This window comes from Scatophagus argus, chromosome 12, assembly GCF_020382885.2.
Source record: "Scatophagus argus isolate fScaArg1 chromosome 12, fScaArg1.pri, whole genome shotgun sequence".
Lineage (NCBI taxonomy): Eukaryota > Metazoa > Chordata > Actinopteri > Scatophagidae > Scatophagus > Scatophagus argus.
The window spans coordinates 13918869-13938193 of record NC_058504.1 but is presented as its reverse complement, the minus strand read 5'-3'; the positions used below and the strand labels follow the sequence as shown (position 1 = coordinate 13938193).

General features: G+C 39.4%; 1 protein-coding gene across 1 annotated transcript; it reads right to left on the bottom strand.

Moving 5' to 3' along the window:
• Positions 1-248: 248 nt before the first annotated feature.
• gfpt2 (glutamine-fructose-6-phosphate transaminase 2) lies at positions 249-17486 on the bottom strand. The gene is made up of 19 exons (XM_046406765.1): positions 17337-17486; positions 16084-16191; positions 15148-15255; positions 14472-14597; positions 13528-13586; positions 12379-12513; positions 11233-11294; positions 9017-9096; positions 7243-7360; positions 6894-7057; positions 5941-6036; positions 5373-5470; positions 5061-5181; positions 4627-4784; positions 3593-3707; positions 3261-3388; positions 2493-2660; positions 2223-2384; positions 249-1427 (listed from the first exon to the last, which is right to left on the bottom strand). Exons 1-19 carry the CDS (start codon positions 17341-17343, stop codon positions 1383-1385), a joined length of 2058 nt encoding a protein of 685 aa, XP_046262721.1. The 5' UTR covers positions 17344-17486; the 3' UTR covers positions 249-1382.
• Positions 17487-19325: the final 1839 nt, after the last annotated feature.

Sequence of the window (19325 nt, the reverse complement as noted above, 5' to 3'; positions counted from 1 at the left end):
TAGGAGACATATTCATATCCTTCTTTGAGGTCATTTAAAACACTTTACATAGCCGAATAACATGTACTGATAATACTATTTATTTATTACGATTAATATTTTACCGTTACAGCTAATAGAAAAGCATTTATATAAAATATTTGATTAATTATTAACTCGGAATTGTTTTATTAACTCAAAATGTGAGTTTACTTACTACATAAAACACTTGGGGAACAGAATAAGCAAAAACGATTGCACACTTTTAATCGAATACTTGATCTATTTATTGATTGATTGATTGATAGTGCCTGTTTATGTCTATAAAACATACAATATAAAACATAATCATAGTTAAAGATATAAATCAAACACCCTCTCAAGCCCTATAAAATAAAAATCAGATAAATACTGAATATTTTATCATCATAAACACATACAAATGGCTGACAGAAAAGTGTTATTGAAAGTCACTGTACATTATTTATTTGCTGTATGAGTGTTCTTTAAATAATTATTATCTGTTTCTGTGGAAATGCTCCATAATGCTTTATAAGTGTAAAGAAATTCTGGAAAAAAATTCTGACCTGCCATCAGAAACTACAGTCCTGTTAAACAGAACTATTTTCGTTCATTTTTAAATTAAAATGAAATAAAAATGGAGCACAAACAAATCAAAACAGTCAAGTAAAATAAAATTTATGTTGAGGAACTTCCTTCTGGTAGCTTTTGCTACAAACATTTAAGTTATAGGTTAATAACCCACCAGGCACCTTGATGGCATGAATGTGCAACTACATAAAAAAAGAGATTTGCTTAATTCACAGAACTCTCTGGGATAAATTGTTGACTTCCTTAATTTCCCATTATACAAAGAGAGGTAAGATGGGGCAATAGACATAAGAAATTACGAATACAAGAAGAGAATTAATCACCTTATTCATGATTGTGTACATTCATAATAAACACTTGGTCCCCATATTGCACAACTGTAAACACTTCAAATCAATGCTAAGCCTGTTGTATGTACGTTTGGCTCAACTTGAGATGAGACAAAAGGCACAGCATTTAGCTTTGGACGTGTGAATGTTGTTTTCATTGATTGTTCCTCTAAATCTCAATGGCACTGGCACTTCCTTAGCAGTGTTATTGGTCAGACTTCACATTTCTTTTATATTTAAAAAGACATTGTACTATACACCTCCCTCTTTCATCTCTTTCACTCAGGCCCTCATCTGTTCACACACACACACACACACACACACACACACACACAGCCCCCTACTATACCCCAGCCTCAACACACCCACCCCCACACACAAACATACTGAAAGTTAAATTGCACAATTGCACTGTAAATCTTTGAGTATCCTCTATCTTCTCCCATACTTTGTGATATGTAATTATTCCACGGTCACAGACTTGGCCAAGTTTCTGGGAAAGTCAACCTGCAAAAAAACCCCCCCCAAAAAAACAGTGTGTTACCAGCAAATTACCAGTGTGACTACATGTGCATGTTTTCATGTTTTCTAACATTTTGTTTAACAATATTTCTAACAATATATATAAATAAATAAATTCACATTCACTTTGTGCTAACTAGGAAACAAACACTTTGTTTTCATGCTAAAACAAATACATATTAACAAGATAAAAATGGACGAGAATTGTATATCATAACTATTATTCACTTAAAACACACACTGAGATATACATTTATGTTGTACTGTGAAGAGCAGCAGTATGGCGTTAAAACTAATAATCATAAATATAAAACCCATATGCAAAAGATGTAACTGAAAGCATTTGAATATCTTCAGTATGAACAACGTGAGCAGTTAGAATTTCCACAGCATAATACTGATCTTGATATGTGACATAATTTACTCACCTTTTCAGAATCACATGATAAAGTATATAGTATACAATAGTATATAGTATATAAGTAGTATACTGTGTATTGATAAAACACAGTCAATATCATTTGCTGTATTTATCTATGAGCCACAGTATCTAAGGGTATTAATTGGCTAAAATTACTGAGAAATATGGTGACATAATATTTCTGGTTAGTATTAGTAATTAAATTAGCAGACAAAAAGTCTCACACACCTCCTTTATGATTAGGTAGATAAAAAGCACCTAAATAATTTATTACTTAAAACAAATGTTTAAAAGACTTTTTGATATGGAGTGAGAATTCATACTGAGAGCTTGTGCCAAAAATTTTAGTGACTACTTACGTCATATCCTCGCAGGACAGCCAAGTGGAAGGACAGCAGCTGCAGGGGGATGACAGTGAGGATGCCCTGCAGACAGTCCACAGTCTGTGGCAGCTCAATGGTCTGGTAGGCATTCTTAGTCATCTCAGGGTCATCCTGGCAACAAAGAATGATGGGTCGACCCTGATGGAGCAAAATTCACATTAATTAGGCAGTAAATTCATCTTGTTACATTTGCTGCAAAATACCCATTGTGAGAAAGTGCATGAGATATGTTTTTCCAAGACCTACCGATCTGGCAGTGATTTGTTGCAGAGCATTCTGACACTTGGTGTAGCAGGCATCTCTCATGATGATCATAATGACTGGCATGTCTTTGTCTACAAGTGCAAGAGGCCCGTGCTTCAGCTCCCCAGCCAGGATGCCTTCTGAGTGCATGTAAGTGATCTCCTTGATTTTCTGCATTAGAACAGACATTACAACTCTGTTATTTCACCTGCGTTGTCTCTACATTAGAGGCCAGTGGGGCCAGGCCCCACCAGATGTCCCTGTTGAGCAGTGCATGACATGATCAGTAATTCAGCCTGACAATATATGTATATTTTTCTTCACAACTAATTAATCTTGTTGTGCATTTTTTACATCCAACAAATGGCAGAACTTCAATACATTACAAATATCTACAGATAGCTATATCTGTTGTATTAAAGTCAGGAAGGCTCCTGACAGTCTTCCTTTGGTGTGCATATGGCCAGCTCTTCCTCAGCTGAAAAATGTCTGCACAAGTTCAACATGCTTTCAGTAATGGGCTGTGGGGCCAGACCAGGATGTCCCATGTTACATTAATTCATGCCTGTGATTTAACTGATGAGGTGCATTTGTATTTGGATTCACTGAGCAAGTACTTTGCATTTTAGTATTTGTGCCTCACCAGGCTTTCTGTGCCAGAGACACCAATGTATTTCATTTACTGTTTTACTTTGTTCTCATATTTGCTGTTATTCTAGAAGAAGACAATTTTAATTTTGTAAACAGACTACCGTGTCATTCTCAACTCACCAATGCCCCCTCTAGGCAGGTGGCATAGTGGAAACCCCGTCCCATCACCAGAAGAGACTTTTGCTGATAAAGCTCATTAGCAATGGCCTTGATCTTCTCATCCAAGGACAACACCTCCTTTATCAGCTCTAGGACAGTAGAAGAATAAGTAATGTGGACAGATAAATAACAGTGAGAATATAAGAGCAAACTTTTAAAACAAAATTATAAAAAAAGCCTTTTTTTAGCTTGATTTGTCAGTGGTGGAGCATTTTTTGATATTTTAGCTGCATGCTCATGTTAAGACCGCAAAGCCTTTGTGTTTGTGATTTAATGGCATTTGTTGGACTGACCTGGTAGTTCCTTGAGGCCGTTGATGATCTTCAGTCTTCTGGGCTGTAGGGAGAGCCTGTCCTCACTCATCATCAGGCCAAACATGATGAGGGCCACAAACTGACTGGTGTAGGCCTGGATCACATGCACAAGAAATACCCATCTTACCCTTAGCTGTGCTGAATAGTGTATCTAGCAAATAACACAGTTCTGTCATGCAGAAGGTATGGCTGGCGGGGAACAAGCACACCAATTGCTCTCTTAATGGCTGCAAGAACAAACATAAAAGTCTTCATCTTCTCCTACCATCAGGGAATGTCAAGATCGAGCAGATTAACTTTATTTTTCATGAAAATATGACAGAATTCTCCCCACAGTGAGAGGAAAACCTGAATGTGTGTGTGTTTTATGGTAACAGCACAAGCTCAAAGATAGGTGCCAGCTGTCCAGGACCTGATTGCCATGTGTTGTTTTACTGTTTATTTTGTTGGTTAGCATATTGAACTTGGTGTTAGCATGTTGTGTGGCAATTGTGGTTAACTATTCAACTCTCACAGACTGGTGTAATGTGTCACTAAAGTTATAATATTAATGAACAAGAGAAACTGTGTGAATGTTAAGCACCATTTGAAGCCAAATAGAGTCGTGGCAAACTTTTTTTGAGTTTGCTTTTTGTACTGCAGCCAAAGCTCAAACAGCATTAGCTAGCTTTGTATATGAAAACACTTTCTGTTCCTTACTGGCATATGTGCATATGCGTTGTTGCTGCATTTAGTTTACTTAATAGACATGTCAATGAGGTAATTAATGTGAAAAAATGTGGTCAAATTGCAAAGAATGCCACCATGCAGATAAGTGCTGACCAGCTAGCTTGCTTGGTGGGCACTGGCATCAAAAGTTTGAACGCAATACATCCTGGTACCTCTTTGGAGCTCAGTAATGTGCTGTTTCATTCGACTATGTTTTACCATCAGCACTGATTTGACAACATATCTATTTTACATGTTGCTGTTGCCAGATTCTGAAAAGACATTATAGAAGTACAGTACTATACCTTGGTGCTAGCCACTCCTATCTCAGGCCCAGCATTGACATGGACTCCACAGTCTGTTTCTCTGCAAATGGAGCTGCCCACGGTGTTGGTTATACCAACAGTCAGAGCGCCATGGCTTTTGCAGTAGCGCAATGCCATCAAAGTGTCTGCTGTCTCTCCTGAGGGTGAAGAATGAATGAAAACATATGCTTATAACGTGTGATTACAGCATAATAAAGCCCCTGCTGGGTGGACAAAATAAAAAGATGGCAATACTGTCAACAGGTTTCAGCCGCCGTCCGACAGCGTGATGGAAGTTTCTGTTTTAAGCGAGTTTCATTAAAATCCAACAAGTTGGTTCAAATATCATAAAATCCAAACCAAACCAGTGACCTCAGAAGACAAAAACATGATCTAAGATAGACTGAAAGGGTGTTTTTGTGTGGTGTTTTCACCTGATTGGCTGATGAAAAAGCAAACATCATCTCTGAAAACGGGTGTGTTGCGGTCCAGGAAATCGCTTGCTAGTTCCACCATGACAGGCAACTCCGTCAGTTCCTCGAGGATCTGTCTGGTCTTAAAATTAGGGAAACAAAAGTAGCAATTTCATCATCATCATCATCATCATAATCACCACCATCCCTATCCCTATCCAAACAAACAGACAGTAATTGCATGTTTGGAATTTTACTTTTACAAATCATAACCGCGTTTCTCAGGAAATGATCATCACTGTGCTTTTTCCAATTTTTGATAGCTCTACTCACAGCCACTGCAGCATGGAAGCTAGTGCCACAGCCAATCACAATTAGCCGTTTGCAACGCTTTATTTCTTTCAGGTGGTCCTTCAGCCCACCAAGAACCACTGAGGAAAGAGAGGACAGTTAGTCTAGTCTAGTTAAAACAGTATACTCTTGATTCACTTCTGTTGTTGATGTTTCAGGTCATAATAGTCATCACTGATAGCTACTGCACATTTTAAGCAAAATTATCCAATGAGTGTCATGTTATTTTACCTACATTGTCTATAACTAACAGCAAGTACATATTTAGGAAGAAAATCAGGCAACTATGACCAGTTTCAAACTTTGGAGATCATTCCACATGTACATGCATGCTGGAAGATACAGGTGACCGAAAGGGCATTTAAATGAGAAGATGAAGTATTTGCAAATAAAAGTTTCATTCTCTGACTGCTCTTTGTCTTTGAACTACAACACGTTCAAACAGATAAGGACACACAAACTAGCTCTATGACCTTCTGGCTTGAATTAGTACAAATATTGATTCAGGGTGTTCAGGTGCAGTACATATCCTTGTAAGATCAATGGCCACCTGTGTTGGAGTCAAAACAAATCCGGCCTCTCATGGTGTTGACTATTGACTCCGGCTGCTCAAAGATCTCCTTCTGCATGAAGGCGTCGAAGTTGCCTGCAACGGGGAGGAGCATATATGTAGATCACACACGGGCGACATCAGGGCCAGAATAAGCCCATGGACCTTCTCAATTTGTCCCAAAATATCCTCAAAGAAAACTAAAACGATCCTCAAAAAAATCAATCAAAGGAGTGATCATGTTAAACATCGATCTGAATGACTATAATCACTCTGTACTGCTTTCTAACTTGATTTCAACAGAGGGCGCCATTTTCATTTAGATTTGACTAAAAGCCACACGTTGACTCTTGCACGCTCACCTCAACTGACAAATTGTGTCAGCGGTTGTGACGACAGAGACGTGTGCTATCTGACTTGGGATGAAATCTTCAAAGAGAAAAGTATGAATGCCATGTTTTTAATCAAGAGTGGACGTCTAAACATTTCGCCACGAGGACTGATTGAAAGGCATTTTGTTTGAAATGCCAAGAGATTATCACATTATTCAAGGAATACATCCTTTATTTAATATATAGCTTTTTTGCCCAAGCATGCTAACCATGCCACAAACCTAGCAGTGTGGAAAAGAGAAGAAAAAGCCCTGTGTTCCAACTTTATCCAGGCAGAAAATGTGTTTCATGTATCTATTCAGTTGCCCATTAGTACTATGCTTTCACTTGCAGCCAACTGAAGGTGAGCAAGTCTAAGTCTATAAACTAGACTTGACTGTTAGCACTGCAGGCATGCAGTATGTTCTCAGTGTATTCAGAAGGATTAAACCCTTCCCTCTTCTGTGTTTGGACAATTTCATTTTGAGCTAGACAACTTATTGAGAATAAAATAAAATAAAAGCAATATATTGTCCTCATATCCACCGGATAATAAAACTGGCTTTTGGACCATTGTCTCACCTTTCATGATCTGTTGCAGTTCCATCTGCAGGGTCTGGATTGCCCTCACTGGATCCTCACCAGCCTGCCGATTCATCCTGTGAATGGAGAGTCTGCCGCCGGTCACCACCGCAATGTCATCATCCTCCATGTACAGCACCTTGTTGGTGTGCTCAATGATAGCACTGTGGTTACAGATAGATGCATGTGGTGAATGCATGTGTCTGACGTTTGCATCAAAACAGGCATCAAACATGTTTCTTTTTCAATCAATCATTTGCAACATTGATAACATGACAAATAAGACATCAGTGATATGGTCACATATTGGATTCATCACAAAACACACATTAGACAACCAGTTTCTCACCTGGCATCGGAGGCAAAGTAAAACTCCACAGCTCTGCCATCCCCCACAAAGTTGATGGAGTTGGAGCCATCAGGTCGGTTATGGCTGTTCTTCTCCTGGACTCCCTCCTTGAAGTGACCTACAGGGTCAAAAGTCAGAGGTCAAGGGTCAAAGGTGACATAGTGACTTTGAGTAACTAAAACAATTCAGATGTGCTCATCATTTGAATTCATCCTCTCAACTTACAGATTCAGTCACTTCACTACTGTGGAAATGTGTTTTTCATGTCATGAAATTCAGATTTTATGGTAAAATCAGAAAACATCCAAGGTGGAACATTCAGCTGAAAACAGCAGGTACCACAAGACAGAATATTTATATTATGTTCATGAATGAACACCTATTTTGCTTTGATAAATGAACATGACATGAAACTAATGTGACCATGAATGGTATTTTTAAGATTTGTTCTCTTGTTCCCTCTGCTGAATTTTCTATTAATTATCAGCACACGGTGTTGCCTCATGCTATCCCCATTCAGAAGTGCCAAAGCTGGAAAATGTGTGTGGTTGATTTAGTAGTTACTATATGAAATGGTCTTAAAAAAAGGGAGAGAGAGAGAGAGAGAGAGAGAGTCAAAGAGTTGAAAGGAATTTTTTTCAGCCATTAAAACGACACACCCTGCTTGGTTTCCTACTGGCCCCAAACCTCCCACCTCTGATTTGGACCTTGGACCAAACTCACTCAAGCCATAAATTTTAAGTAAACAGATAAGACAGTGGAGACACAGTCCTATGCACAGTAGAGATGAAGAAGCAAGAAACATGTAAGATTTTGCATAATATAACAAATTACTATAACGTGGAGATGTTTTCAATGCAACAGGCACATTTGAAAATTCACATGAGTTACTCTCTCTCATACAGTCTTAAACTTTGTCTCTATTGCTGGGAAATTAATTTTCAAAGGGACCACTACCCTCTAAAACTACACACAGGAATCCCTGACAACACAAAATTATTGCACAATAAATAACAGAAACACATCTTGTATTACATCTACAGTTAGCCAAGAGCATCACTTTGACTGACTCAGTGCGTTACATAACAATTTTGGAAAAGTCAGTAGTGAGAGAAATATCACATCAAGAAAGCCAATGCATCTAAAACATGATTTAGTTCATTACTCTATGCCACAGAGCTCCGAAAAAAACACATCAAACAGGTGACATGTTCTTTCATTAGGATAAACAGCAGCACTGTAGTTTATTTAGATCCAGTCTCACATACACAGTCCTGCTGTTGTAAATACTCACCAGGTCACTATCAGTACTGAAAATAGTCACTAACAAATATTTACTCCTGCTTGAGTTTGTTTGGAACTACAGTGCCAGGCTCTTTTAAAATGTTTTTAAATTATTTTGTCTATTTATTTTAAAAAGTGAAAGTAAATCCGTTTGCGCTTCAGTAGAAATGAATGGACTTGGAAAGCCACAGGCGGTTGGATAAGCCAGAAAGTGTTGTAAGACGGACTAATGCATCACTGGTTTATCCTTTTAAGATGTGCTTAAAAGTGGTTTTAGAGCAAGTAAGAATATTGTTCCACCCAACAATATAGTTCAGGAACATTAGTGAAATAAAGTGCAGTGCAGTATTTCTGGATCTTAGTCCATATATTGAATTGTATCAGGTGTATAAATCTTTGTGAATGTGTGTAGTCTACCTACAGTATGTCTGCACAGATTTAAAATGTATAGTATGTTGCAGAGAAAGACAGAGAGAGGAACAGGACTCACCGCTGTTGTACTGGATGGGGATATTATCGGTCAACAGCTCATGTTCGCTTCGCACACCAATGAGCAGTGGACTTCCTCTCCTGCCAGGGAAAGAATTGAGATAGGAAGAAATGGAGCGAGGGAGAGGGAGAAAAAGTGTGGGGGTGATGTGGGAGATGGGAGAGGATTAGGCTTTGTAGACAAAAATGTCACATACACACACTCAAATGGTGCTTTTGTAAATGAATGCTGAAGTAATCTGACATCCTATCCTACTGCTACATTCTAAGCAAGACCAAATTCTACTGGTACTTATGATCTGCCCTCTCTTTCCCTCCATCTATTCATTGTCTTTCCCTCTATTGCCTCAGATTCAGTCCTGAGGTTGAGTTTGTCTATACAGGCAGTGGCTCAGACATCATCCCATTTATTCCAAATCTCTTTTAAACTGTCTAATCTTAAACATTAGACAGGTAAATATATCCTCCATTAATCTACATTCCTCGACAACTTTATTTGTTCGTAGTTCCTGGATGTTGTCACTGCTTCCTCAATGTCTACTGGTCTTGTGTGGGCTTCTCCTATTGGCTGTGCAGGCAGAGAAGGCGCAACCACATTTAACAGGTGAGGGAGGTGGGTGTGAGGAGACTAACCTTAAACTACATGAAGCCTTAACACACTCAACTTGTGGCACAATACAAAACAAAACCTCTTTGCGGCAAGTAATTATGACTGTAACTATTGAGAAACTGCATCCAACTGATGCCGCTCCTTATTTCTCATCTTTCTGTCTGGATCCCTCTTTTAATGTGGGCTTCTCCTCTTGGCTGTGGAGGCAGAGAAGGCGCCACCGCTGGTAGATGCGACAGGTCAGGGAGGAGGGTGTGACCAGACTAACCTTAAAATACACAAAACCTTTACACATTCATCTTGTAGCACAACGCAAAGCAAAAATTCTTCATGGCAAGTTATTGTGACACCAACTCTTGCGAAACTGTGTCCAACTTAGGCCCCTCCTTATTTCTGGTCTTTCTGTCTGGATCCCTCTTTTCTCCCAGCTTAGTATTTCTCTGGGGCTCAGCTACGGTGACGTAAGACTGCTGGTTATTATAAGGGGTGTGGGGCTTGAACAGGGAGGCATGCAAACAGAAACATGTGGTTGCTATCCAAAACAACATTTACCCTGAAGGAGAGGTGTAAAGTCAATGTATGTAAGAACAGCGAGGAGAAATGAAATAAAAGACTGGAAAGAAAGACAGTGAAACAACAATAGATTGAAAGAAAGCTAAAGGAGGATGATCCGTACAGGCAAAGGGCGAGTGGTGATGAGCATCACTACATAGTTGCAAACATTCCTCCATCCCTCTGTCCTGGAAGACAATCTTGACTATTCAATATATCAACCACAAAATTAAACTGAGTTCAGCCAAAGCTGTACACTACACTAACCCGTGAAGTGAAGCTTTTATTCAGAAACTACAAGCACGCAATAAACAAATGAGATGCCAACATCTGATTACTTAAACAGTAACTGTGCCAAGAAGCAGCCTGACCAACACTAGTACTGCTGGGAAAGCTGTTTGCATAAACCACAAGTACCAGCCCTCTTATCTCTCTTCATTTTGTTGCCCTTCTGTCCTCCTCCTTTTTCCCTTTCTTACTCACTTACTCTCATGCACCAACAATCTCATTTTTTCCAATTCGTGATGGCTCACTAAATCATGGAAGGTATAAAGCAAAATAAAATGATGCGAAGTGATTAACAAGGAGGCTTTCTGGCGGGAGCATTTCCCAGAGAAGAAACAGGAAACTCTCTAGTCTCTCTGTTAATGAGTCACAGCTAGTGTAGGCCAGCAGCCCAGAGTCTGGAGGCCCAGGAAAGAGAGGGGGAACCCGCATTCAACCTCTGGTTGACTCCCCTTTCTGCCTGAGTCTTCAGACGTAGATAGGACTGATTCATGCAGGTTGACGGGAATTTGCACATATTCACATGTGCAGAACAGCACAGTTGCCCATTGTCCTAATCAAAGCACATTATTGCACACGTGAAGGATACTAAATAAGATAACCCCCAATGACTGAATCAAAGTCTCCTCAAATTATATTTGTGATTGCTTCACAATGGCAATAGTAGGGATGACTCATCTCCAATGAGTCTGGCTCATTGCACATATACTGGATCAAAATGTGAAGTGAAATGTCAGCGTGTGTGTGTGTGTGCATGCACGCACACTAACCTGGTGGCCACTGCCTCTCCAGGGAAATGACGGCTTTTGAACACTAGAGCGAAGGCCCCCTCCTGAGACAGAATGAAGCAGAGGAAACATTGAGTTAACATTATCTTGATGAAAAACTGAAGTGCATTCATGCTGAAGTAGGTAGTTAGGGAAGAGGAGAAGTATTCAAATATAAAAATATAAAGTTGAAGTTAGTCCTGTATTCCTTGTTTTTGTTCAGGAAAAAAAAAACATTTTCTGAACAAAAACAAACATTTCTTCTGGCTCTGTGGGGTTTGGTATTTGTGGTGGGGGTGTGCGCGAGTGTTGGGAAGTAGTGCAATGAGTTGGTGGTGGTGATGGTGGAGGGGGTTAAGAGAAATAAGACCTCTATTGTATAACATCAGCTGTGTTTCGAAAGCACTGACTGCAGTGTTGCCTGTGGTGGTTGAGAGCAGAACTGACTATGAGTGTGTTTGTGTGTGGTTTTGAGAGTGGGGGATAAGCATGGAGAGGCAGGCGAGGGGAGGGGAGGGTGACACAGTCGCGAGGCTGTTGCTTGGGTTAACTATCTGGTTCCTATTACTCTAAATCCAAAAGGACTGCTTTTGTCTCCTCTGTTCTTCTGAAGAGAGAGAGCATCCACTCCAACAAAAAGTGCAAGGGTCTGAAACACGAAAGTCGCACAACGGAAAAGAGATCTCACCCCGAATAAATCTGTTTGTACGCGTGATGATGTCACTTGTGATGCTGCTAGGGAGGTTGCTATAGAGATCGTTTTTGTGATGTATACAGAGTTTTAACAGACCAGTTTCACCCACTGCCGAATGAGCAAATGAATTTGTTTATATGACTGGTTAATGACACATTTTATGATGCTAATCTACATGGTGTTAATCTAAGTTACTGGGAAGCTGGTTATAAAAAAAATTCCAAATCTAGAGCTGCAGGGAAAAAAAAATATAAAAGGAAAAAGAAGCAAATTGTGGTGGGCCTCATTAACAGAAGGAAGAAATAGAAGCTAACCCCTGGCATCCTGTAATATTGCCACAAAACAAAGATTAGCATGCTAACGCTACCTGTGCTACTGTAAAACTGGAAAGTGCTTCTGTGGCATGGTGGCAGTCAGTGTTGCAAGTTACGTGTTGCTGTGTGTGAGTTGCTCACCAGCTGCTTAATGACCCTCTCCACCAGGGTGGAGAAGGTGATGCTGTCATTCTCTCGGTTGTCATATATGTATTTGATCAATTTTGGGATCACCTCGGTGTCCGTCTCTGACTCAAACTCATATCCTTTGGTGATCTGAGGAAGGTACAAGACACAGTTTATATTAATAAAAACATAAACACACTGCACAAATTCCATCTTTCATTCTGGTTGTTTCTAATCAAGTGCTTCACGTTGGTAACAGAAAAGCGTGCTGTTAACTTTCACCACCAGAAAAGGGTTTATTAAATGCTGTAAAACAAGTAGGGCTGTGCAAACATCAAAACTGTAGATTTGGACATCGGACAGAAACCAAGGCGAAGGCTGTAATTTTTAACTTTTTGCATGTCACTGATTATGGAAATTATGTTCAAGTATCCATCTAAATGTTAGTTGAATCAGTCACAATCATTATTGTGCCTATTAATGAAAATGTCTGCCACTGATCAGGATAAGATAAAATGACAACATTACACACTAAATATGTGTGGGCCCATAGAGTTACTTCATACTCAGTGTTTTATGTGCAACTATCAAGTCTGAACCTTCTTGTCACCCAAAAGTACTGCTTATTTTTTTGTAAGTCTCTCTGCATCAACAAAAAAAAGATTTACACTTCCTTCATTTTTTTTTGTTTGTTTATTTGCGCATGTTTCTTAGACAGGGGTTACACGATACAAGTTTGTATTCCAGTCCAGACAGGACTTTCATCTACGCATAATGTGGCAACAAACGTATTGCTAAGTAATGACAAAACCAAACAAATAATCAGATTTTCTTTCCTCGTTAATGTTGCTAGTGTAAAGTTATTAGTATATCTTATGTTATTCATACAGTGATTACCTGTGCAAGCGAATGCACACACACAACACAGCCAAAACTTTACGTCAGTTTAACCATTAAACAGGAAAACATGACCTACACTGCCATATTATATTTAAAACTCATCCGAGGGACAGTGACAGAACGACTTGTCGCTGAGCAGGATGAAACTGAAGCCTGTAATCGTAATATGAGCTTTATCTAATGGGCGGGTCTGAAAATAGCACTGAACCGGATTTTAACTCATTTGTTTAGACAAGAGGAATTCCTGATAGTAACATGACTTACCAGGTACTCCTTCAGCTCCTTGTAGTTGGTAATGATGCCATTGTGAATGACGACAAACTCTGACAAAAGGCAGCAAGAATGAACAGATTAGACAAAGCGGCTAAAGGTCAAAACTGGTCTAGTGAGGCTGTAATAAAACCACTTGTGAGTTCTCTCCTGATTATGCTGACTTGGATTCATATTATAATGTCATTTACAGTTTGTTTTAGGTGTGAACAAATTAAAAATAGAGCAACACGTACACATCATAGGAATGTTGCCCTATTGGTGAAAGGTTTGGTAAAACAGGTTCTTATTAACAAAAAACAAAACAAAACCAAAAGCTCAGCATGTCAATGCATGTAGACAAAGTAAGGCATTTGGCAGCATCTGAACGGACAGGTCTACACTATTACCAGCTGGTAGAGCAGGAAATTGATAGCAGTCAAAAGGACTACAAACAAACAAGGCCATGAGTCATTATGATAACCAAGACATGATAGGCCTAATATAATCTAATAAAAGTTTACTGGTTTCATGACTTTTCTGTCATTTGGACTCTCACACTATAATTTTATGATCATATAAACCTAAAGCCAAGCATATATACCTAAAGCCAAACATATATACCTAAAGCCAAGGTACATTATGGACACACCTGTAAACATGTCTATATTTGGTTAGAACAGAGAGTGTGTGAGTTTTGTTTTTTTTTTTTTAATTAAAGGTGTAGAGCATCTTGAACTTCTCTTCTGTTGTTCAGCTAAGACAGACAGGCCATAATGACAGGATAACAAGTAAAGCCACAGAAAAACAGGTCACAGTTGATCATGAATTTTTCTTTTTCCTGATTGTCAAATTAAACCTTTTTGTGTAGAATTATAGCTGTTTAAGCATGAGTGTCAAATGCTCTACACGCTGTATAACACATGTGAGCATGCGAGAAATACATTTGCACTTCTTACCATTATCCTTGTCAGAGCGATGAGGGTGACTGTTGAGGGCGCTCGGCTCTCCGTGTGTGGCCCAGCGAGTGTGAGCGAGGCCAAAGTGTGTGCACAGCTCCTCATCCAAGTCCATCGAGTCTTTCTCTGAGCAGGCAAAACACAGCGGTAAGACTTTATAGTGAGGGTACAAATCATACACTTAATGCTTAATTAATGCAGGATTCATCACGATTACATGAATGAATGCATGTATCATGAATTCCTCACCATTAATAAATGACCAAATCACTATGAGTTTATGTGATCAGTTCTCATCAGTTAGCCCTTTTAGCACCATAATAATAGATGTATTTATTAAAACGCCTGGCCTTTTTAGTCTAATTTTGTCAATAATTGTCTCATATAATTTGAAATACACATGCGCCGCGGTGTCACCGGTGATCCCCGTGGTTTTAAAAGGGTTAAGGAATGTTATCTCCCAGTCACCAAGTAAGCTTGATTTAAGTTAAGATAAGATAATCCTTTATTAGTGGGGAAATTTGCAGCTATGGAAACATAACATTTTACGAGCAAAAACAGAAAAAGATGTTCAATGGAAACAAAGTGTTTTTGATTTTTCTCGAGAATTTCTTCAGAATTAGGTTAAAAAACAGTTTAATGTAGACAAATATGAACCAAATGTGCACAAACTCACTGTACAGTTCCTCATCGAGAGCCTTGACCTTCCCTGTCTTCTTGATCAAGCAGATGGTGTTGCCATTGATGTCGGTGGTCGTCTTGTTGGGGCCATCCACAGCGATACCTACAAACACACACGTGGCGAATAGAGTAGATTCTTTTATAGTGAGGTAAAAAAAGGCAATAAATGCTTAAGTCTCCTAATTCAACTTCATCATCATCAAAAGGCAGATGGATAGATTATTTGAGTTGATCCAGGATTTAATATGTTAATAACTGAGGTGTTAGTTATGAAGGGTGTGTGTCTGTGTGTATAGGAGTTATGAAAGGACCTTTTAGTGTTGAAATAGGATGAACAAACACAAAGTGTATGTGCGTGTGTATATATTGGTCTATGTCAACATTATTAAATATCCAGGTGGCAGGATGTTGTCCTCAGTTAGATGTCACTGGAGCTCTCTAGTTTGTAGTGGTAGCTAAACAATTTCATTCATACACTTTATTTATTCGATATTTCCTCTCCGGTTTCATCATTGAATGTGTGTCTTGAAGGGATGAATGTGAGTTTACATTGAAATATTTCCAGGAGTTAGCTGTTCTACCAGTTTCTCTTCATTTCATAACGATGAAAATGTGCTCAAAATAAACGCCAAGCTTAACTAGCACATCAGGAAGTTTGTCAAAGGCTTGCGTGTTTACAGTTCAGTACAACCGAAGAGGAAACTACAAACTTTAATGGCTGTCAGTTAAACGTGATTCATGTATGTATGTGATTCAGGGTGAATTACAGTCATTCAAATCAAGTTCATTAAAGGTACTAAATGAAATAGTCTACCTTAATGCTCTGAATGCTGTCAAAAGTTGCTTGGATCTCAGGTGCTGCCAAGGAGTACTGTCTGTGTGTGTGTGTGTGTGTGTGTGTGCGGCAGTGCTGTGAAGTCACACGTCTTACCTGCTGAATCGTACCCTCTGTACTCCAGTCTCTGCAGTCCCTTGACCAGCGTCTCAAATATCTCCTTTCTGGTGCGAGGCACTTGGTAATTCAGGTAGGCAAAGATCCCTTTTAGAGAGAGAGAGAGAGAGAGAGAGAGAGAGAGAGAGAGCAGCACAGCTTGAATCCTGCAAGATGCTCAAACTTTGTGGGCACAGTTTACACAACTGCAAAGAGAGCACAGTGGCATCTTTTGACCTAAGTATTATAATAAGTCTATAGCCAATAGTTGCTCGATGACATTAATATCCACGCTCTGGTTCATTGATAGATTACTGAAGAAGAACATTGCTGATCCAGGAGGAATTCCTATCTTCCAGCTGTGTTATTTTGTCAGCTATAGGCCAAATCTTAATTTAATAAGCTTAAGGGAAGCACAAGAACTCACAAGGGGCTGGACGACACACCAGAAATGGCATCTCATTAAATATGAGTTAATCAAGCTGAGGCATCCTTGTACTAAATGATACCCTTATATTAAAATGACCTTATGTACCTGCCCGTGTGTGTGTGTGTGTGTGTGTGTGTGTGTGTGTGTGCGCGCGAGTGTAGGAATGTTCCGGGCAGCTCTGCTTCCCGCAGGCACACAGCTGGCCATTGACGGACACACATTGGCGCGCAGTGTTGGATCAGCCAGGTAGGCAGGCTGCTGTAAATTTCCCCACAGCCTTGGCCTCTTCCTTACAGACACAGCAGAGGCCGAAGTACTCTCGGCTGTAAACGTCTCTGTTACAGAGTGAGACATGTTGGGCTACATCTAGGCTACATCTGTGAGATACGTCCTAATGATTCGGCTATGGTAGTTTTAGCTGCTGTGTGTAGGTCGTGAATGCAAGGTAATAACTTGTAACACTTTCCCCCCTCTTTTTTGACAGTAACTGCTATGATTTGGCTGCCCTGTCGTCAACACCAGTGAGTGAGCACAGTGACACGTAGCAGAAGGTCTTCGGGCATCCACACAGATCAGAAAACAAAGACGTTTATCCAGCTGTTGCGGTTCATAATTAATATTTTCATGACCAATGAAACTGTAACAGGATAGGAGTAACTGTGTGTGACCACTTAACGATATGATATGATGACTGCAATTCCTCGCAGTGTCGCTTAGTTTAAACGCATGCGGGAGGCTGTGCGTAATACGCGCAATTCTTTCCACTAAGTTTTTAAAGATACGAACTCGGTAAAAACAATAGTAATAAAAAAATCGAACTTACCACACATGGTTCAAACCGTCTCCCGTCGTTGTCTGGCGTCTTCCCGTGAGAAAATGACTTGTGGAAGTGATGCTTCTCCCTCAGCTCCGCCGAGTTAAATCCAGAGCGACACTCCCACCAGTCATTTAAATGGTGTTTAGAGGAGAGGCGGCGGCCCCACCCCCTCTTGTGCTGACAGCACCGTCCAGTTGCCTCACAGGTATTCTGCACTTCATCTTTCGTAGATGGACAGAAGCCTATTAACTCAATTATTTAACGGTTTACATGAGCAGTACTCGTAGTGTGTTTCCCGTCTTTCATTGAGACCCCAAACGACAGGTGATGGGTCGCCTCGTGTGTCAGCCGAATTTGACGTATTTACAGCATAACTAAAATGAATATTTTCCCTCATGGGTCGTATTTGTCCTTGGTTGTTTATCTGTTCATGGTTTGGTTTGCGCCAGCTTTAGTCAAGTCAAGTCAAGTGAAGTGGGTTTTATTGTCGTCTCAGCCATATACAAGTACATAGTGAGATGAAATTACGTTTCCCCAGGATTTGGTGCTACATCTAACACTTTAGAAAGACAGTGAGACAGGACAAGACAGAATCTATGCACAATCTATAATCTAAATATATACATTTAGGACACGAAGACAGGACAGTAACAGAATTGGGGTTTTTTTGTATATACAGTCCCAATCAAAAGTTTAAGACCACTTGAAAAATGGCAAAAAATCACATCAGAATCAGAATCAGAATTCCTTTATTAATCCCTGGAGGGAAATTCTTGACATTTTGCATGGTTGGATCTTAAGGTTCCAAGTAGAGCTTCAATATGGAACAAGAAGAAATGGGAGTGAGACAAAGAGCGAGAGACCCTGCTTATGCAATTCAACAATCCGACCACGTTCAAAAGGGGAAAGTATTTTTGCCTTTTCCATCAGCAGGTCATGACAGTGTGACTACCTGACAGAACGTGACAATGAATCCACATTTTTGGTCTCAAACTTTTGATCAGCTGTAAAGCCTGTTTCAGTTTAGCCGTTGTTTTCGATAAATTACATGCTCAAAAAAATGTTTTGACTCACTCCCATTTCTTCTTGTTGCATGTTGAAGCTCTACTTGGAACCTTGTTAAGATCCCACCATGCAAAATGTGATTTTTTGCCATTTTTCAAGTGGTCTTAAACTTTTGATCAGGACTGTATATTAAGTTCACAGTTGAAGAGCAGTTGTAGTGTATATAAATATATAACTAGCAGCAGAATATATAAATAACAGCAGTCTGCACCAAACATTTGAATGAAAAAATAAAATAAGATAAAACTGGGCATGTAGCAATTATTCTGCAAGAAAGAGCATGAAGACACTGTATACCCGATGCAGAACAGATGCACTGTACTACAGCACTTTCAATTTAACTCAAACGTTGGCTGGCAGACTTTCTGGTCTGTCCTGCTCTCTAATTTCTATAAAGGTTTGAATGAAACTAGCCTATCTCTGTTTTTCCAACACCTCTGGTGCTCTGAATATATCTATCAATTCCTGAAATCCACAATAAGGAATATAACTGAATAAATAAATATATTTTTGTAGTAATTCTGTTATATTTGTTTCCTCATAGTACTGAATCTATTTATATTCTGTTGCTACAATGAATTTCACTGGACCTACCTGTGAATGGGTGAGGAATGTGTTACGAGGAACAAAGGAACTAAGTGCTACCTTATGAAGTAAGTTTCTGAATAGCTGCATTAGTCACAGTTATTTTACCTTTCAATTACCTGGTCACCAAAATCATGGGTTTATAGATTCCTGAATTTATCATACCAGTTCATGAACATGAGTACCCATTCTACTATTATAACCCTCATCCCAGAAAGGTTGGGCCACAGTGTAAATTGTGGATAGAATGTATGATTTTCAAATCGTTTTCAGCCCATCTCCAACCGAATATGAAGATACTCAATACGAAGAATACGAAGATACTTTTTTTAATATTCAGACTGC

Coding starts and splice junctions, on each gene's coding strand:
- gfpt2 (XM_046406765.1), bottom strand. Junction 7,361..9,016: donor CCCCATCCAGTACAACAGCG/GTGAGTCCTGTT, acceptor TTGACCCTGTAG/GTCACTTCAAGGAGGGAGTC. Junction 2,385..2,492: donor AACAAATCACTGCCAGATCG/GTAGGTCTTGGA, acceptor TTGCTCCATCAG/GGTCGACCCATCATTCTTTG.